We start from the raw sequence: 22,430 nt of genomic DNA, 5'->3' as shown, positions 1-22,430 counted from the left end.
ACAGCAACTCAGCCACGAAGTGATAGGCCACGTAAAATGACAGAGCGGGGTCAGCGCATGCTAAAGTGCGCAGAAGTCGCCATCTGTCTGCAGAGTCAATAGCTACAGACCTCCAAACTTCATGTGGCCTTCAGATTGGCACAACAACAGTGTGTAGAGAGCTTCATGGAATGGGTTTCCATGGCCAAGCAGCTGCATCCAAGCCTTAGATCACCAAGTGCAATGCAAAGCGTCGGATACAGTGGTGTAAAGCACGCCACCACTGGACTCTAGAGAAGTGGAGACGTGTTCTCTGGAGTGACCAATCACGCTTCTCTGTCTGGCAATCCGATGGACATGTCTGGGTTTGGCGGTTGCCAGGAGAACAATAATTGCCTGACTGCATTGTGCCAAGTGTAAAGTTTGGTGGAGGGGGGATTATGGTGTGGGGTAGTTTTGCAGGGGTTGGGCTTGGCCCCTTAGTTCCAGTGAAGGGAACTCTTAAGGCATCAGCACACCAAGACATTTTGGACAATTTCATGCTCCCAACTTTGTGGGAACAGTTTGAGGATGGCCACTTCCTGTTCCAACATGACTGTGCACCAGTGCACAAAGCAAGGTCCATAAAAACACGGATGAGTGAGTTTGGGGTGGAGGAACTTGACTGGCCTGCACAGAGTCCTGACCTCAACCCGATAAAACACCTTTGGGATGAATGAGAGCGGAAACTGCGAGCCCGGCCTTCTCCTCCAACATCAGTACCTGACCTCACAAATGCGCTTCTGGAAGAATGGTCAAACATTCCCATAGACACACTCCTAAACCTTATGGACGCTTCCCAGAAGAGTTGAAGCTGTTTATAGCTGCAAAGGGCGGAGCCAACCCAATACTGAACCCTACGGACTAAGACTGGGATGCCATTAAAGTTCATGTGCGTGTAAAGACCGGCGTCCCAATACTTTTGGTAATATAGTGTATGTAAATAGGTCTCCTCAACAGTTTCCCCAGGCCTACTGATTGGCCAGACCATCAGATATCCATTGCACAGAATCATATCTCTCTGGCACACCATGCTGGAGCAAGCTCAAACAACCTGGGGCAGAAAAAATACACACTGTACATAGAGAAAAACTGCTGTTGAGTACAGTTAGGCTGGGTACAGCTCACCGCTGACTACAAAATTTACAAAAACACAAAAAGGAATTTTGTGAAAATACTGCATACAAGTATATTTTAAGCATGAATGGTTCCCTTGAAGCTAGTCACAGCCTGTGCAGTGCAGCAGAACAAGTGTGGTTGTGTCTGGTTCCATTCTTCATAATCTGTGCAGACATTTAATTCCCACCAGATTTCCGAAATCAGCCTACGTGTATTAATAACATAACAGGAACTAAAGACATTTTCTGGAATTTTTTTTTTTTTTTTATTGTAAAAGTCTATCTTGCATTCAGTGAATGATAAAAGCTACAAGAACACAAGAAGGAATATACAAAAGTTTACAAAAGTTATACAAAAGTTTTGTTCACACTTATGTGCTTTTGCATTGTTTGCATGATGCACGGAGAAACGTTGCTTTGCATACATTGCTGAATGTGTTCACCCATTTCCTATAGGTCAGGGGCAGGCAAACTCCGGCCCTCTAGCTGTGGTGCAACCTCAAATCCCTTTAGGCATTGCAAGACTATGACAGCCACAGGCATGATTCCCAGAGGGAGAGATGGATGATGAGATTTGTAGGTTCATCACAGCTTGAGGGCTGGAGTTTGCCTACTCCTGCTATAGGTCCTCAATATGTGTCCACGTGTGTTGTTCGTTGCTGCAAAACTGTTCTTCCGTTGCAATTCTTGCACACACCCGTTTATGGCAGATTATGGTCTCATTTTTTGAAGAATAAACTCCTGTCTGTGCCTTCACATTTCGGCTTGTTTTCCTGTCTGTGCCTTCACATTTCGGCTTGTTCCCACTCATGCATGTCTGTCCTGCCACTGGCACCTTTTATCAAACCACACCTAAGGGCTGACACCGTAATATTTTTGGAGAAAATCAGCATACGGGGAAGCAGGCTTAGTACTGCTTGATGGAAACATGCATTGCTAAGAACACTATCTCGAAAAATGCCACTTTGTAAATTATGTGATTCAAATAATAGTAAATTGGGGTCTGTAATCAAATTTAAAGTGACATTAAAGTCTAAAATTGATTTCCCTCCCCCAGAAGTTAATGTCAGCACTTACCTTAAATGATGTCTCTTAATCCGATCTTCTTCTTTCCTGTCCTTTTCATCTGTCCCTCCAGCGCTGCTGTGGGTCTCCGATCCAGCGCTGACTCCTCTGTGCTTGCTGGCACTTCCTGTCCCACGGTGTCTGCATGCGGGTGCACGCGTCCATAGACTTACCTTGTGTCTCTTCTCGTCTCCCGGCCGAAAAAATGAACTGTGCATGTGCCCGCCCCAAGATCCTTTGCGGCCACCCGAGACTCTTCAGATGTTCGGACGGGAGCGTGCGGTGAAGACACAGGTAAGTTTTAACCTGTTTGAAAGGGTAATATAATACCAAAAATATGTATAAAAAAAACCCCCTAAATATGTAAAAATATAAAAGTTGAAGGCAAACGCTACAGCAAAAGCTCAAAATATGCGCTCACCATATTTTTTCTGTTCCTGTTAACTTTTTTAAGGCCAAAATATAATTGGAGCAATAATCTATGCAGGAAAAAAAAGTAAAATCTCTCATCTGCACTGAAGGAGGAAAGTCTGAAGGCGTTTCAGATATACTGTATAGAAACTTGTGCAACTTCCTTCCGTATAACTTTAACAGAACTATATGTTTAACATGTACAGCTGCCTTATTCTTAGTGGTTAAGTGGTCGGCATCCTTACCTTACAATGCTGGAGCAAGGGTTTGAATCCTGCCAGGAATGTTATCCTCATGGAATCTGTTTGTTCAGTTTGGGTTACTCTATTTTGCTCCTATAATTCAAAACATGATGGTCCATGTTTTTTAATCTAGTTGCATGGCTGACATTTTGATTATTTTGGTTTTAGTGCTTTATGAGACTTGTATTGACTCATAGACTTGCATTGTAAGAAGGAGCATTGAAGTTCAACCGCTGTGCAGCACTGGAAAGCAGTTAGCAGAGTCTGTAATGAGCAAATATGAGTCTCTTCATGGTGCTCTCAGCTATATTCGGACAAGTGTACGATGCAGAAGAGAATCCTAAATTTGTGTTTTTGGGGCCCAGAAGCAATACCAGTCAACTGTTGGCCACAGACAAAAGATTATATCCAAATTCCAGATATTTTGTCGCCAAAACCAAAAGAGCGAGAAAAGTTTAGAACTTTTACTGCAGAGGTGTGCCCACTGGGAGAACTTCCTAATGGAGGTTAAGAAGACAGGAGATATTTCCACTTGGGGCAAAAGAAGCAATAAAAGTGTTTTTTAATACAGAGGGGAAAGGTTAGAACCTCTTTCAGGAATGTATTACCCTATGTGTTCCTAGTAGGGAGAATCCCTTCATTTGACAAATAGCACCTCGCTACCACCCTGTGTAGCTGCAAGCACTATAAGAAGTGTCACCCTCTAAATGTATCAATCTAGAATACCTTCATTTCCAGTCCAGTAAGGGTGGTCATTGGGACAAGAAGAAGATGGGATTTCCTTATCATGGCGATGGAGAAAACCTAATAAAGCATCTAAACCTTCCCCCATTCTTCTGCCACAAAATTATATTATTCAACCATGTTGTCTACCTCCCTTTGGTATCCATGTCAGCCATGTGCCTGGTCAATCTGGAAAGCACTAAAGAGATAGAGGAAGAGTCAGTTCTTGGGGCTATGTTTACAAACACATTGTCTAGTCTGGAAAACATAGTCTGAAACTGTGTCTCCACTTGGTCTTTTCTCCAACAGTCCTTCTTCCTCTTCTCCTTTATTACTGACCTTTGTACTTTGTCTGGAGTTTCCATCTAACCCACTCCAATCTGCCTAACCACATCTGCCTGACATTAAAACTACATCCACCCAATTGACAGAATCAGTATTGCATTCATCAGTGTGATCTGCCAAGAGCATGCGTTTGCATCCATGGGTGCCAGTAACGGATAGTGCTTCCTCTGCACTGGTCTAAAGCTAGCTGGTGAGTCCATAACAAAGTGAAATGTCTTGTTAGTCACTTTGCTTGTTTCAGCAGAAATGTTTTCCTACGTTCAGCACATTAGGACGGCATGACCACTTCCCAAAATAGCTTAATGTAGACTTTATAACAAACAATATAGGTTGCTAGCTGACTTTTAACATCTTTTCCACTGGGTTACATCATGATTTCTTCCCACCAAAAAAAGGCACATCAACTGGTGGGTGGATGGGTGTCACATACCTGAGCTGAGACTGAATGGATGAGGGGGCTGCCCTTGCGCCTCTTGTCCAACAACCCCATGGAAGTGGGGACAGGGAGTGTGTGGACACAGAGTAGCACGTGTGCCGATAAAGCAGACTGCAGTGCGTAAGTCCAGGAACCCAGGGGATCCGACTGGAACAGGAGACAGAAGCAGGTTGAGGACATAGTCCGAGGTCACAGCCAGCCGGGCAGCGAAGTACAGAATCGAGAACTAGGAGAGATGTCTGGGTCACAGTAAAAAGTAAGTAAAAAATAAAAATATTTAATCAAAATAAATAATTAAAAATAAAATATAAAGAAATTAAAAAGTTTATAAAAAATAAAATATTTTTAAAAATTCGACAATGTTAGGAAAAAAAAACATTTTCGGATTCGACCTGACATTTTTTTTTTTCGTTTCGGTTTTGAAATTTTCCTTTCGGTGCACCTCTAGTTGGACTGTAATGGTCCCTAGGAGACCATCTTCATCAATCTGAACCAGGGTGGAGGCCTTTGACAACATCCGCCACCCATGTATATTGCCATTTTAACATCTGGCTATTTGACAATTTGCACCTCCAGCCATGTCATCCAAACCATTATCACATGCACCAGACTTCCTGGCACCAAATGATGGGATTTTTACTAGGACCTGAGCCCACATGTTCCCCGGTTCAAATCCTGATCAGGACACTATCTTCTCATGTTCTCCCTGTGCTTGCGTGGGTTTCCTCCGGGTACTCCAGTTTCCTCCCAAGCTCCAAAGACATGCTGGAAGGTTAATTGGCTCCTGTCTAAATCAGCCCTCATATGTATGCATGTGACATAGGGACATTAGATTGTAAGCTCCTTGAGGGTAGGGACTGATGTGAATGTGCCACTATGTAAAACAATGCGTAAATTGTCACCGATATATAAATACCTGCAATAAATAAATAATGTTGTATACACAGCACACATACACCACCTCTGCTTTATCATTATCAGTGTAAAATTAGACTTCTGCTTTATCATTATCAGTGTAAAACTTTGCAGGCAGTCTCTCAAGAGCTGTATGCATGCAAAGAGCATGGAGAAGCTGAATCGTACCTGCGGTAGTGGCTGCGGCTTCCTGCAAAGCTGCACAGTGGCAATGCAGAGGACGAAAACAGAAATAGATTGTGTGTGGCATGACAGCTGCAGGCGAAGCTTGAAGATATTAGGATTCAGCATTCCTAGAAGTGTCAGATTCCTTTCCATTTTGCAGGGCCTAAAAACACAGAGATAAAAACAACCAATTTTAAAAAATAGCACATACTGTAGGTATCTGTTATGCTTGGTTTAAATAAGGATTTAAAGAAAAAAAAAAAAGATCTGATAAAAATAGAGCAAGCCCTATTTTTTTGCGTTTGCAGTGGGACGGAACGCAGGCAAAGTTCTGCCACGCGTCCGATCGCACTGCGGACGGCAGGGCGTGGAATTGGTGCCATTGAATTCAATGCACTGCTACGCCCCCTCCCGCCCCAGAACCCAGGGGGAAGTTTCGTGAGCGATCGCAGTGCGTTCCAGCAGCTACCGCTCTGGAACGCTTCGCTTTCGGTGTGAACAAGTCCTAAGACAAACATAGAAGAGGAGTTACAGATTATAATAGATTGTAAATTTTTTCTTCCAGCTCTCAGGCTTCAGAGTCGTCTCATCTGATAAATCACATATTTGAGGGCCGACTGAAATCACAACATAAGTTTGCACATTCTCATATTTTAGCGCATTGCTTGACTGATGGATTCGTCAATTTTCTGTCCCCCCGTTAAAACCCCAATAAACACACGGACTGCGCGACATGGATTTTAACGGCCACAGCAGCCCTTTTATTAAACAAACAACTTTAACAATAACCAAAGTAATAAACCAAATAATATACAAAAATAATACTGTAAACAATGGTTGACCTGAGAAGGGGTCTTTGGGTGCGACGGCCAGAAAGAGGCCCAAAAAGGCCTCTCTTAACACTCCACCCATTTCCCCAGCCGCACCACAACCAGCTCGAGGAAACGTACTCCTTCTTGGTTCCCAAGGGGCCAGGCCCCGCCCTTTACAAATCCGGACACCAACAGGGGGAAGCACCCATACCAGCTAAGGGCCCCCCATTTTTGTAATCAACTCCGATTTTGTAGACCCCCCAAAGACCCCCTAACTTGCCAAGCTGCCGTGACAAAAGAAACCCCCCTAACCCCCATAACCACAAAATTCAGGGCAGGAGGGTGGGACAGCCTGCTTCTATCGTCGATTTCCAGAAAGAGGACGTCCCTCAGCCCTCGCAGTTCCTTCCCATACAGCTCCTCCCGGACACCTGACTCCCACGTCCAATCAGGTAAGAGCAGCTATTACCATTTTATTTTTAACCCTTTCTCTCGGGAGTATTCCTCCCCCCAGTCATGTAGCCCCTCCGCTTAGTCTCTCCGTGTCTGTTTTTATTTAGATATTTCTTTCAGGATGAAGGTACTCGAGGAATTTTTGTCCATATATATTAAAGGTGCTAATTAACGGTTTTCTTTTTTTGTTGCAGCGGTTTGTCAGAAATATGACAAATTCTATGTCCGGAGATCAATGTAAATATCAGATATGATTTTATATTGTTTTATTATGCTATATTTTAACATTTTCACTCTTCCATGTACATTATCATAGTTACATAGTATTTGAGGTTGAATAAAGACACAGGTCCATCAAGTTCAACCTCTAACCTATCAGTCAGGTTACAATTCAGCAACTTGTTTTCTAGGGCACATCCAGTGTACACCATCCTGTAACTGGCTTGGAGAACGTGGCCAAGCTATTTTAACATGGGGGTGATTTATAAACAGTTCACATAGTGCACAGCTATGCAAATGAGATTCACCGATCATTATAACCACTAGATGGAGCCGAGGAGGATAGGAAATTTCCATCCTTGGAGTGAGACTACCTTAAAGGAGAATTATGAGGCGAGTGATTTTCACTCAGCCTCATAATCTGAGCCGACCTGTGACAATGAAACTGTCACAGGTCTGCTCAGTAGATCGGGAAATGAGCAAACACATACCGACTGTCACTCACGGCTCCCTGCAGGGATTTCCCCCCCACCTGTCCGATCCTCCAGCGCTGACTGGCAGAACACACGGGGGAGGGGGCGGGTACAGCTGGCTCTGCCTCTAGATAGGCAGAGCCAGCTGTCAGTCACGCAGCTGGGTGGATCCAGACAGCATTGTCGGGATCCGTAGCGGCTGCGGCGTCTCAGTATACTGAACTTTGGGGGACGCTAGTTTGTGTCCTCCCGTTACCCTAAGGAGAACTATGGGGAAAAACCCTAACACCATAGTTCTCCTTTAAACTAGCGTCCTCCCGTCACCCTAATTATGTCTGGATTCGCCCAGCTGCGTGAGTGACAGCTGGCTCTGCCTATCTAAAGTTGTAATCTGTTGAAACGTCTCCTTTTCTGTCATGTTCTCTAGTTAAATTGTCTAATACATTATTCTTTTTCCAGAAAATAATATACCCAGAGGTGCTTAACATCGCACCATACACCTCAAGAGGAAGTGAGCCCATCAATTAAACTTTATATGGTGTGATTGTCCACCAGGGCTCACAATCCAGCAGCGGATATTATTATGCGTATGTGAAGGTATGAGAAATATACACTACGGAGGCATTTTTAGGCTTCTGTGGGTATGACAGGTAGACTCTGCAATAATTCCTTCTGCATTTACAGCTTTTGGCTATAGAATAGCAATATAGAGCGGACATACTCCAGTAATGTCCAATCACATCATCAAAGACGGCCATTGTAGAAATGTATTTTTGCTATATCTACTAACTCACCCGGAACTTTCACTATTTCCATATTTACCCTGAAAATGTTGCAGATTTTTAGATTTGAGCAACAATACTAAATGATTGCTCTTTTACTGCATATTAATCCAACCTATTAATACTGAATAACTTTCTTGCATTGAGTTATACTGAAGCAGATGTTTAAGGCACAAAGTATTACATTTACAGTGGTACCTCGGTTCACGAACGCCTCTGTTCACAAACAATTCGGTTCCCGACTAGGAAGTTCGTCAAAATTTTGCCTCCGTTCGCGAACTCTGTCTCGGGTTACGAACAGGACCCCGGCCATCTTCCTCGCTCTGACACATGGTTGTGGCTTCCTGTACTCGAGATTGCGGTCGCAGACAGGGCTGTGGACACTTACTGTGAAGCTTTTTTGTGTGCTTTGTAGCACAGTACTGTACAGTATTACTGTATTCAATCCAGCATGGCTCCCAAGAAAGTGCAGAGCAAGCATGTTGGGGAAAAGAAAGCGCAGAGCATTAATGAAGGTGACAAGAATGTGCAGAGTGTTAATGAAGGTGGCAAGAATGTGCAGAGTGTTAATGAAGGTGACAAGAATGTACAGAGCGTTAATGAAGGTGACAAGAATGTACAGAGCGTTAATGAAGGTGACAAGAATGTACAGAGTGTTATTGAAGGTGACAAGAATGTGCAGATCGTTAATGAAGGTGACAAGAATGTACAGAGTGTTATTGAAGGTGACAAGAATGTGCAGAGCGTTATTCCATATTTACCCTGAAAATGTTGCAGATTTTTAGATTTGAGCAACAATACTAAATGATTGCTCTTTTACTGCATATTAATCCAACCTATTAATACTGAATAACTTTCTTGCATTGAGTTATACTGAAGCAGATGTTTAAGGCACAAAGTATTACATTTACAGTGGTACCTCGGTTCACGAACGCCTCTGTTCACAAACAATTCGGTTCCCGACTAGGAAGTTCGTCAAAATTTTGCCTCCGTTCGCGAACTCTGTCTCGGGTTACGAACAGGACCCCGGCCATCTTCCTCGCTCTGACACATGGTTGTGGCTTCCTGTACTCGAGATTGCGGTCGCAGACAGGGCTGTGGACACTTACTGTGAAGCTTTTTTGTGTGCTTTGTAGCACAGTACTGTACAGTATTACTGTATTCAATCCAGCATGGCTCCCAAGAAAGTGCAGAGCAAGCATGTTGGGGAAAAGAAAGCGCAGAGCATTAATGAAGGTGACAAGAATGTGCAGAGTGTTAATGAAGGTGGCAAGAATGTGCAGAGTGTTAATGAAGGTGACAAGAATGTACAGAGCGTTAATGAAGGTGACAAGAATGTACAGAGCGTTAATGAAGGTGACAAGAATGTACAGAGTGTTATTGAAGGTGACAAGAATGTGCAGATCGTTAATGAAGGTGACAAGAATGTACAGAGTGTTATTGAAGGTGACAAGAATGTGCAGAGCGTTATTGAAGGTGACAAGAATGTGCAGAGCATTAATGAAGGTGACCAAAATGTGCAGAGTGGTAACGGAGGTGATAAGAATGTGCAGCGCGGTAATGAAGGTGACAAGAATGTGCAGAGCGTTATTGAAGGTGACAAGAATGTGCAGAGCAAGAATGGTGGTAAAAAGAAACTTGTTGATAATTTTTTTTTCTTTCATATGGTTCAGAACGGATTAACCTGATTTACATTGAACCCTATGGGAAAATGTGATTCGGTTCACAACCAAAAATCGGTTTGCGACCACGTTTGTAGGGGTCAGAATGGATTAACCTGATTTACATTGAACCCCATGGGAAAATGTGATTCGGTTCACAACCAATTCGGTTCGCGACCAGAATCGTGGAACCAATTAAGTTCATGAACCGAGGTAGCACTGTACAATGTTATCCAGTCTACAATTAGACTTGTGTCATTTTAACCCAACTTCTCACAACTCCAGTTCTGGTCCAAGAAGAAGTTAATACAAATCCTGTGGGCTAATGTGGTCAATCTTACCACGTGAATAGCAGAAATCCTCCCTGACTCCACAGGGGTGGTTGGATATTTTTTTCAACCAAGTCATTCCGACATTTCCATTTTCACAATTGGGTTTGTGTTGATTACTTATTGTAGACAAATATACCCCAAATTCACCCCAATATAATAAATATGATTATTCATTTGTGGTGTGCAGTATTGCTGCCTTTTCCTTTATGTGGTTGTTAATCTAGTTTATTATGTATTTTTCAGCCCAGGGAAGATGGATGGTACTGGATGGTCAATGACCAGGTAACCCTGTGCAGCGTTCGCGCAGTACTAAATCAAGAGTCCGACCTACTCTTCTACACCAGGTATGCTCCTTCACAACACGATTTGTCATACAATTCACTTTTTTTAAAATTCACAATGCCATGACAATTCTTCTATTTATCTGTTTTTGGACCATGATCTAAGCCCCAAGAGAACCTTCTCACCTCTTCTCTTCACTATAAAAACCAGAAAGAGGTTCCAACAACATCCACCTCTGCAGATCATTTAAGGAAGCATGCAAGTTTCATGAGGACCAAACGTGTGCGCAGTGCCAGCGCACCACAGAATAAGTTGACCTCCTCTATGGTTAAGGATCATCATCATCCTCCAGAAACAAAGAAGACAAAAATTCTCCCAAACCCAAAACCTTTACATGACCCCAGGCTTTTAAAACCAATGTATGTCCAAAAAAAATACTCAACAGCATTGTTGAAGAATTTGTAATGAAAGAAGAAATGTATCTGCAGCAAAAAGGTGAAATACCAAAGGTCAGACATGCAGCAGATGACCTAGGTGCCTGCTCCAGTCAATACCAACAACAGATAGGACAGAATCAGAGGATTTGGAAGAGCCATCTTGAAAACATAGCCAACCAAAAGTAATTAAATGCTGGTATAACCAAGAAGAAATATATAAAGGAGGCAGAGGGGGAAAAGAAAAGGAGGAAGTTATTAGGAGGAAATTAAAGAGGAAGAAGAAGGAGAAGGAAGAAGGTGTGCATGAAGCCTGACTGTCTCCAAATAAGTATAAGTCCCGTGTAGTACAGTTCTTCCACTCTGTGCTTTATGCATAAAAGTAACTTCCTCTTCCCACAGGCGTACCCTAGTGCTCCGCACACTCCCCACTCCAAATTGACCGGGCTCCCCTTTATGCGAAGACCATAACTAAAAGTTGTTTAGTAAGGTCAGAAATGTTTGATGCAGTCTCACTGCTGGGTAGATCCTGACACTTGCAATGTCACTGCTGGAATGGTCTCATACGTTGAATGTATCTAAAACAGAACCCAGAATCCAGCTCATTGCGTAAAAACATCACAATCAATGTATTTAAAAACGTATTTAAAAACACTCACATTTTAAAAAACGCACCACAATTGTACGCTTATAAGAATCCCGGCATTGAGAATAACTGTCTTTAGGGACATTCACTCCCGTCTCTATCCATCCAGTATCTTAAGGCTCCTTTCACTCAGACACCTTCAGTTCCAATCAGGAGGGAACCCGTGCATGGATTCTCTGCTGGTCAGAGCAGTTCCATCTTGAGATGGAGGAAAAAAATTAAATGATCGGACCCATGTTGGTCTACGGGGAGTCCGGATGTAAACGGACATCAGGTCTGGCGAAACGTAAAAAAGTTCTATTTGTTTTTTTTTTTACCTTCTCTGAGGCGGGCACAACCAGATGTAAACAGATGCCTGTTCAGCTGCCCATAGACCAACATCGGGCTTCCGATCAGATCCGCCTGAAAAACTGACAGGCGAAACTGATCGGAATACCCAGGTGAAAGGGTTCTAAGTTTTCCTCTGCTTCCTGGTCTAACGATCGAGATTGTGACGTCTAGGTCCGTCCTATGCGTTTCGTCGCCATAGGCCTCATTCACACTTCCGTGCATATACGCACGTATACGGGCGTACGTGTGTATTGTACCATATGCAACATATACAAATAAGTTTGGAGTATGGAGCTGTATGGAACAGTATGGAGCTGTATATTTGCGTAGCGTATATATGCGCAAAAACAGAATGGAACAGAGATGCGTCCGGGCAGCGTATTTACGCGCATATACGCGTACAGCTGTATGCCTAACTTCTATTTTTATATTTCCTCTCACATTTCTTGTATTTATTATTATTATTATACAGGATTTATATAGCGCCAGCAGTTTGCGCAGCGCTTTAATTATTATTGTATCTTGTATTTATGATTGCATCTTAGTCAAATGTTCTTTATTTACTTGCATTCACCAGCTTTTTATTTCCTCTCTTGAGGTTGACTGACATAAAAAGACATTATCCCCTTCATAACTTTGCATAGATGGAAAGCAAAAAAAGGATGAAGAGAAAAAGAGGAACAGAGCTCTCTCTCCATTGCATCTGCACCAGCAAAAAATGTGTTTAGTTTTGTTTCGTTTTAATTCGGGAATTTGCATATTTTGTTTTTCGGATTCGGATCCGCAATTGAATTCGTTTCGGGATTCGGATTCGGACGGAATTCGTTAGCGGTAGTCCGGTCGAAATTTCGTTTATTGGACGAAATTTCGTTAGCAGCAAAGTGACATTAGAAAAAAAAAAAAAATGTTTTATTACAGTCTGCAGAAGATGAAAAAAAAAAAAGCGGGAGGTTTCCCCCCAATTCATACCAGACCCTTTAGGTCTGGTAGGAATGTTAGGTGGGACCCCCCCCCAAGTTAAAACAAAAATAAATTGCGTGGGGTTCCCCCCAAAATCCATACCAGACCTTTTAGGTCCTAACAGTCCTACCTACCAGACCCTTGATCCGAGCACTGGTTCGGCAGAGCAGGAAAGGGGGAGGGGGGCGATCGAGCGCCCCCCCCCTCGATGCGCCTTACCAGGTCACGTGCCCTCGGCATTGGGAGGGTGCCCCCGTGCCGATGGGGACAAGGGCCTCTTCCTCGCTAACGAATTTCTGGAAATCGGGAATTCGGATTCGTTTGCGATCGTTTTAGCTGTCATTCGGAATTCGGATGCATCCGAATCTCCGAATTTCTGAAAATTCGTCCAAATTTTGATTAGGAACGAAACTAATTGCACATGTCTACTCTCCATCAGTCTCCATCATTATTTCAATATATCACACTTACTAAAGTAAACTGTTTCAGTAACACAATTAGGGTTCTTTCACACGTGCGTTGAGAATTTACCACACGATCAACGCTTATTAATGCGCCCATAGCATTAACAAGGCATTAGCCAGGCGTTAGGGAGGCGTCAAAGACGCTTGGAAAATGCCTTGCTCCGCCCATTTGTTTTGATTTGGCCGTGACCTGAGAAGACCCACAACCAAATCAAAACAAATGGGCGGAGCCGGCCGTGTCGTCAACCCCAAGCTTCATCTATATGTTGACATTTGGACGGCTGCTGACATTTGGCGGGGTGCGTTCGTTGGGTGAGGACGGGTTGGCTGGCTTTTTTTTATTTCGACGGGTCGTCGCCGCCATGAAGAACGCTGGATGTTGTGATTGATCCTGGATTACATCAATTGATCAATTTTTTTTATTTTTTTATTTTTTATTAAAGGCTTGTCAAAAATCCTTTTTTGCGTTTTTATTTCAATTAAATGATTTTTTCTAAAAGTCTGGTCTCTTTTTTTTAACATTTGACTTTAACCCTTTAGTGAATGGGTAGGGGTGCAAGTAGCCCTTACTCATTCACAAGGGGGGGGCCACATCTGGGTGCCCGTTTATTAAAGGGGTAGCCTGATGCAAATAAGCCCCCCTGCCTGCACCCGCACAACCAACACCACAGGTATTCTCCCCTGATTAACATTAACGCTGTGCTGTACAGTACATAGCCTGTGCGGAGAGTGGAGCTGCAGCAGGCCCCACCCACTACTGACTGCTTACAGAAAACTACAGTAGGGGGCGGAGACAAGACCAGTGACCCTGCACAAGGACAGAGAGCAGCAGTGACCAGTCTTTATTAGAGGAAGGGGAGGAGACAAGACCAGTCACCCTGCACAAGGAGAGAGAGCAGCAGTGATCGGTCGTTATTACGGGAAGCTCCTTAAAAGATATGTGAAGTTTCACAATAGAGTACTTCACAGATCTGGAAAAAATACACAAAGCACAGCAAGATTCAAGTAACAATACACGACTCTCATATTTAGGGAGGATCTGCTTATCCTGGAGCTCAGCTTTAAGTTTTATTTTGGACCCCTAGAAGGGCAAATAAAGAGGCTAGTGGGACGCAATAATAAAATTAAATTATGATCTATCAAATCTTACCTGCAGACTTCTAAAAGGGAGCTGGGGTTGTAAATGTGTGACTAGGGCTAGAGAACTTCCCCCTACATGAAAAAAAAATATTCTGCATTGTTTTTTAATAAAGGAGGAAGGAAGTTGGTATTTTATGTTTGAGAAAAGTCAGTCACTGACAGACCTGAAACTCCGATACGGTGCTTGTCCTGGAATTCTTCTTCACAGCTGATGCCGGTGCAGAGAGGTAAGACTTGTTCCTTAATGGGCCAATCCCAATTAATATTTGGGCTACGGGTGAATGTTGATCCAGCAGAATTGGCTTGTGGCTCCTATAATCTCTGTGAGGTCTCCGCGTTACTAGCTAGCTATGCATTTCCACTGATTGAAGTCTTACTTCTCCTTCTGCAGTGGGGTGCAGTACAAGCCCTGCAGCATATAAAGGGAAAAATATGGTCGCCTTAAAGTGTACTGCCACTTTTTGCAGTGCGATTTGAGAGAAAAAAAACCCCATTATATGATTGTTATGGGGGTTCCCATTCACACGGCATATCTAAGAGTAACAAAGACGAAAATATTTCCTGCCTTTCTATTTGATTCTTAGGAGCAGGATTATATACATGGCACTACAAGCAGCTTTTTATGGCTCAGAATGGATGGCAATGTGAAGAATAAGGGGCACTTGTGACGAGAGAGCATGGAGCCGGCATCCTGATTGGTCTGACACTTTCAGAAATGTTTAGTGATGACAGATACTTCTAGATAATTGCCAGCTTTTTATTCCTTTATTTAAAGTGATGCTATGTGAATGGGACGGCATTTAAAGGGTATGTGAACCATATCTAGGATGTACCTTACACATAAGCAGATCGCAAGCTCCACCCCCCACACCCCCCACTTACCTGAATTGCGGGGTTATTCTCCCTGCAGGCTTGTTTCCCTTTTAGCACGCCTCTGCGTGGCTTCACTCACACAGCCACATCATCCATTCACAGATCCTTTGGCAGGAACAAGTCCCATCAGCCACCATAGCAGAGCAGCCTGTATACAAGTGGAGTGACATCACTCAATTAACACTTCCTCCTGCCCATGTTACTTCAAGTCCATTCCTCGGTGCGGGCATGAATGGAAGGAACAGTCTGCAGGAGCCAGGGCACTGCACCCGCCATCTACTGATCGTGGTTGCAATGCTTTACTGGCTCCTATGCCAAATAATAATACGTGCAGATTTATTTTTTTCTTTTATGAAGGAGTGTGCATTTATTTATTTTTCTGCAAAAGGTTGGAATTTCCCTTTAAGTTGCTGAAAGGTAAGTTTTGATCAGTGCGGCCCTTTGTAATGTGTATCGTTAAAGGCTATTGAACGACTGCATATCATTTCCTCAGACAAAATATCTGTTGTTTGATGTTTATCATTGTGATGACAGATGTACATCTCTAAAGGAAGGGCGTTTCATGAATGTCAGAAATTGGGCTTGGCGGAATAGGGCAGTGGCCAGAGAGCAGAGTGAGAATGCTATGTGGGACTGCGTGGTAGTGGAACAAGGTCCTTTAGTGGGATCCCCCTTATACAGACTGGGAGTGAAGTTCACTTTTTGCATTTCCAAACTGCAGTGTTCCAATGACATTCAGCTACAGGCTAACAAACATCTTCATAGCTGTACTCCTCCCTCCCCCTGCACCACCATAGGACCCTGTCACCAACATAAAAAATAGCTCCAACATAAAAAAATATCAAGTGTAGCCCATTCGCCGTAAGCAGAGTGGCTCTTTAAATTTAGTGCTGCTGGAACTGTGATCATGTGATCATTTGGTCATTCCTAGGTGTTCTGCTATTGTCTGCACCTGGGGGGTGTCTATCTCTCCAGCCAATCACTAGGAGTTTCATGGTCAGTGGTGCATGCTGGGGAAGTGCATAAATACTCAGGAATTGCCATGTGCTTGGGTGGTCTGCCTCCAGACACAGTTGGAGAAGCTAACTAGGCCAAAAGTTTACAAGAGGCCAGATGTGAACCCAGGTAGGGTCTGGAACTGTCTGGGATGGAGAACCAGAGGAGCTCTTTGTCTGCTGGAGGTGCCAGGAAAGCCAAGATGGCATGTACCACAGGAACAAGTCTGGTGTCTCTCCCAGCGAAGATCTCAAGCATGTCTTCTATCCAGCTCGATCACACAGTGTCATCCTCAGCGCATTCTAGATACGTGCACAACTAAAAACGTTTTAATTCGTTTCTTCAAGGGAAAAAAATTTGATGTTGTTTCGGATTTGGAGACAACGAGCCTCTGAATCCGAAACCGCACACTGAAACCGTTCTGCACTAGCGCGCCACCATTTGGGGGTAGTTCTCGGTATACACCAAGATGGTGGCGCCCACATGTTCGAGCGCCGCCATCTTGGTGTATACCAAAATCTACTACAAAATGGCGGCGCGCATGCTCGTTCAGCGAGTGACGTCACCGGCATGTGATGCCACACACTCCACCTCCAAGATGGCGGCGGGCATGCACAGAACACGCCAGTGGCCAATTGTTCTGAAAACGAATTTATGTATGCCCGAATATCATTTTAGTATATTCAGAAATATATTAAATTTTTTATTTTGGATTCGGACAAACAGCCGAATCAACTGTTTGGTGTTGCAACACCACCGCCTCGGAGACAAATATCTGTTGACCGCAGACACTTTTCGCCCAAAATTAAGTGGTCAGACTAATTGACCACCACTTAGAGGACACCACACCAAAGATGGTCCCCGACGTTATTCCAGACATCCATTCCACCTTCAAGGAACCCAAACTGCCAATACACTGCCATGACAAACCTTAAATACAGAAACCCAAATGAACATGAAACAACAACTACCAAACAAAAGAAAAGAAAAAAAGAAAATTTAAAAACAAGGTTGGGCGGGAAAAATCGCTCATGTGACTGCCCCTTCCACTGAAAAATGTTCCCCACCTCCGCTCGGATCGCCTTTTAAAGGGTCCCGCCTTGGCAAACCTCCAGCCAATAAGGTAAGCAACCCCTCCTAACCCCTTTTTCCTACCTCTAAAGTTTTAACCCCCACTCTGGTTGTCTCCCCTTCTCCCCTTCTCCCCCTGTCATGCTGCCCCTCCGCACAATTCTTTTCCTTCATGTGCTCCAGGCCGGTCTTTCTGTTCTGTTTTAAAGCGAGCATGCTGCAGTAGCTGCTTCCGTAGCTTTTGTTTCTACATATTTAACAGAGCAGTGAGGAAGGATATCCAGGCCAGTTTATTGTTGGATTAAAAACCAGCTATCTGGTTGCTGGCACAGCCCAGCCATGTCTTATGCTTTACTACTGGCTAAAGCGGCCATTAGTGATGGGACCAAACAAGTAAAGTTAAACTAAAACCTAAGAAGCAGAAGGAAGTCAGTGATTTCATAATAAAGTGACCTATGTTTCTTGGGTTCCCAAGTGCTCGGCACAGCAACAAACTGGCTGTGCATGGGAACTTAAGATGCTTGATGTTTGCTTCCTCGATTCCCAGTGTGCTTTGTGTCTCTTTCCCTGCTACTTGATGTGATGCAATCTCCATTTCTCAAGACTATATAGCCCATCATGGATTGGCAATGATGATGTTACATTGTGGAAAGTTCAGATGTTGAGTTGTAGTTCAGACTGAAGACGTAGAGTGGTGACAACGGGCAGTTCATATCCCCGGGGCTGAGTTAAATTGTGTCAGTGCATTGAGGAAGTTCATCCTATAGACATCTTCAATAAGTAAGTTTACAAACTTCTAGATGGATCTAGTTATTAGGAGTGAGAGAGAACTTATGGAACCTATGGAAATGCAATATAGAAATACAGATTTATATACCATAGATACCTATTATTGTTCAGCAAGTTTTCATTGTGCAAAAGAGAAATTCCTGGAAATACTGATCACACAACACAAAAAAATACAAGTTACAGTATGCCAGCGTATACTTACAATAATAGGGACAATGTTGGCACCTCACTTCCAGGAGAGAACCCCACTAGCTGCTCAATCTTCTACCACTAACTGGGTCCTTCTCCTTTGGCTGGTTCGGTGTTTTGAGTCCAGCAGGTTAAACTAAGGACCTGCAGAAGTCTCCATAGATATACACCCACTTAGATATGCTCTGGTGACCACCCCTCTTTGAAGGATAGGTGGTGTCGATCCCTGCCACCGTGCTACTCCTCAAGTTCCAGTTGGTGAGTATTATGCTGATTTCAAAATAGTCTACGCCAATCTAAACCCAATCACGAAACTATCATACAACCTTGGACATGGTAATATAGTTTCAAAAGCTGTTTCAATCTGTTTATATATTCAACTTTCATGTAAAGAATACCTGCTGATCCTGCCATGGAGGTCTATGTTCAGGACAAAAGGACCCCATGGTCACTACCTTTGCTTTGCTACAGGACACAGTAGTTAAGTTGTGGCTGGTGGGAAAAACCACAGTAGCCACTAGTGGCGAAAAATAAATACTACAGGGAACCGCTCCGTATTGAAGGTGTGCATTGCATCCTGGGCTGCTTTTGTTTTTCTTAAACCTACATGGGGGTCTATTTTAATAAAACAAAATGTTGCCTGGACATGGGCTGTAAGCATCTCTCAGTGGGTTATTTATGAAGGTGACTGAAATAAGAACTGTCTGTTTTACTCCACAGAAATCAGTTTCAAACTCTTATTTAATTTTTTTACAGGATTTTAAGATGATGAATGTGACTGAGGACTCAGAGTCCAACACGCATCATTTCAGCCAGCAAGTGTTAACCACCATTGTTATGACAGTCACCTTTCTTGTGGGAGTCCCTGGGAACATGATGGTAATTTGGATCACTTGTTGGAAAATGAAACGGACTGTGAACACTATCTGGTTTTGGAACCTCGCTATGGCCGATGTCACCTGTTGTCTTTTTATTCCGTTGTCCATTGTTCAGTTATTCCATGGCGAATGGCTGTACGGTCCTGCTCTCTGCAAAATTCTACCTGTCATTGTCCACCTTACCATGTTTGCCAGTGTCTTCACTCTGGTAGCCATTAGCATTGACCGATGCCTTCTGGTTGTCCAACCGGTGTGGGCTCAAAATAAACGCTCCCTACGAATGGCATGGGCCCTATGTGTGGTTATTTGGATGTTGTCCTTCTTGATGTGTCTACCTGCTGTCCTGCACCGAAAGACCATCTTATATGATAACATTACTTTTTGCCTGTATATTTATGATGAGGACTATGACGATGATGCTATCGACCATTCTTTATCGCATAACAGCACAGATGAGGACTACCAAATTCCTCCTTTGGACATTACCATTACTTTTACACGCATGATTTTTGGTTTTCTGATCCCTCTCCTAATTGTTTCCTCCAGCTACATCCTTCTGGCTTCAAAGGTGCAAAGTTCCCGGCTTTTCAAGGTTGGAAGGAAAACCACCAAGGTGGTTCTTTGCATTGTGGTTGCTTTTTTTGTCACGTGGGCCCCCTACCACATAATAGGTGTGATCATGCTCTACTTTTCTAATACAATAGTGGAAACTCTGAATAGTCTGTCTGTGGCCTTGGTCTACTTGAACAGCTGTATCAACCCCATACTCTATGTCTTCATGGGGAAAGATATGAAGAAGAGGGTGCAACAGTCCGTTCGCATGCTCATGCAAAATGCCTTCAGCGAAGAGGTCTCTAGAAGTACTGAGCGCACCAGGAGCAAACTCACAACTGAAGACAGTATGGCTTTTTGAGCTCAGCTAAGAACTATGACTGGATATTGAAACACTTTTTCAGGTGCTTCACAATCTGAGAACGCTTCTTGTCGACCCTGTGCGGACAGATGCCCGTAAAAAAATAAAGCTTCATGTGTACAGCACCTAGAGGGAGTGCAGGGTAACATATTGTTTATTAGCACAGCTAAATGGGGGAAAGTCAAATGTGTTTGACCAACTTTGAAGTTTCAGTTGGATGGGGTTCAATAACAAAGATCATATGTGTGGCAGTAATGAGGTCTGGGCACTCCAAAACTGGTTTGGGAAACACCGGGTACCCTCATTCTGTTAAAATTCCCCAGTATGCAGTCTTTACACACTTAATATACAGGATCCCTGAACTCCATATAGTGTTATTATACAAAAAAAGAAGTTTATATCATTTTGTAGAGCAGGCGATAGTACGGAGGAAGCTCTATGCATCACACAGCTTATATGGATACTTCTTTAGTAGGTGATAAAGTCTTCTAGAAACATGATAATAAATATATGCAATTCACATTTATAAGTAGTAGTGTTGATCTGAATGTTTCTGGGTTCAGTTCAGGGGGGGTTCGGTGAACTTTACTTAAGTTCAGGTGCCAAATCCGAACCTCAATGTAGTCAATGGGAGTCAACGCTTATAAATCATTGATGGCCATTTTCTAGGCTAACAGGCAAGGGATTGGCAAACAAAGGGCATGGGGGTGGGAGGGAGGCTGGGCTGGGAGGCAGAGGATATCAAGGACATGACCCAAAGCAAAAACAAAAATTCTAAATTCCATTTGGTGGGGATCAGTGATTTAATTCATGCTTAAAGGGCAACATTGAAAATGTACAATTCCTTTAAATAACATGCTTGGGGACTGTCTTGAACCTGCCTGTGAAGTGACTAATTTGTGCGGTGTATATAACCTACTACAGCAAAACTGACATTTACAAGGAAGTAAATTTTATCAGAAGTAGTGATGATTTGAACGTACCTGGGTTCACCTCACGGCTGGTTTGGTGAACTTTACTTAGGTTCAGGTGCCAAATCTGAACCTCATTTAAGTCAATGGGAGCCAATGCTTATGAATCATTTATGGCTAATAGGCAAGGGATTGGCAAACAAAGGGCATGGGGGCTGTACCCCCAATGCAAAAAAAAAGTAAAAATAATTCCATTTAATGGGGATCAGTGATTTTAATTATGCTTAAAGGGCAATTATATAAATTTACAATTCCTTTAAATAACATGCTTGGGGAATGTCTTGAACCTGCCTGTGAAGTGACACATCTGTGTGGTGTATATAACCTACTACAGCAAAACATAAAATGAGAATTAAAAAAAACAAAAAAAAACTTGACAGTTACGAGGAAAAAAAATGCTGTGTTGAGTGCCAACAAATGACAGTTTGCGCTGCTTCTTTCTGTCTGTACACAAAGCGGTTGGGGATTCCATTTGTCTTGATACCCTATATTTCGAGCAGTCCCTTATTGTAGAGGAGGGTCAGCTATAAATGTTAAGGGGACGCTCCCACTCCCCGCTGAAAGTTCCATTCCAGCCCCTTCGGGTCTGTTATGGATTTTAAGAGAAAACCCACTCAAACCCCACATGATATGGTGCGTCATCTCCTACAAATTCATACCAGGCCCTTTGGCTTTTTTTTTTTTTTGCATTATTGACCAAAAATGAACGTTTACAAATAATTGAAGGGCAATATCTGTAAATGTTCATTTTTGGTGAATAATTGGCCTATTATCACTATGCTAGCCATCAAGGTAAATACCTTTAAGGCTAACATATAGTGACAATAGACCCACTCGCAGAGCCAGTAATTGGGAACATACTGTAGAGGAAGGTCTTTAGTCTGCACCAGCTAAAGCATGCCGAGTAAATTGGCATCCAACGGAAGAAATTAGAAACAGCCTCCCAGGTCAGGAACTCAGCCTGTCAATGGAATAGCATATCCATAGAAGCAAAACTTTCCATAATGCGCAATCAACATTGTATGTATACAAAGACTTTCACCTACCCACAAAGATATCCTGCAAACCCAGCATAGTGGCACCATTGTGCTTGGCCCCCACACATACATCCACTGTGACAACCATGTCCCCCACTACATTTGCATGTGACACCACAGCCAGCGTGAGCAATAGTTTGTAGTGTTCTGGCGTGCACCCGGTCATGTATAGAGCATCCTCCGTACCACCGCCTGCTGCACAATATGATATAAACGTCCTGTTTTGTATAAGGGATAATGAGATCTACTAGCACAGTACAGACAGGGTTCTTTATGGTTACATTGAC

At 43.2% G+C, this 22,430-nt stretch overlaps 1 protein-coding gene across 1 annotated transcript; it reads left to right on the top strand.

Annotated features, from left to right (window-relative positions):
* Positions 1-19,107: 19,107 nt before the first annotated feature.
* Positions 19,108-20,141, top strand: LOC108784405 (C3a anaphylatoxin chemotactic receptor-like). The gene has a single exon (XM_018553203.1). The coding sequence runs from the start codon at positions 19,110-19,112 to the stop codon at positions 20,133-20,135; it is 1,026 nt and encodes a 341-aa protein (XP_018408705.1). The 5' UTR covers positions 19,108-19,109; the 3' UTR covers positions 20,136-20,141.
* The last annotated feature ends 2,289 nt before the right edge of the window (positions 20,142-22,430 follow it).

The sequence above is a fragment of the Nanorana parkeri genome, unplaced genomic scaffold, assembly GCF_000935625.1.
Source record: "Nanorana parkeri isolate BGI_ZX_2015 unplaced genomic scaffold, ASM93562v1 scaffold113, whole genome shotgun sequence".
Classification (NCBI taxonomy): Eukaryota; Metazoa; Chordata; class Amphibia; order Anura; family Dicroglossidae; genus Nanorana; species Nanorana parkeri.
This window is presented reverse-complemented; position numbering and strand designations above follow the sequence as displayed.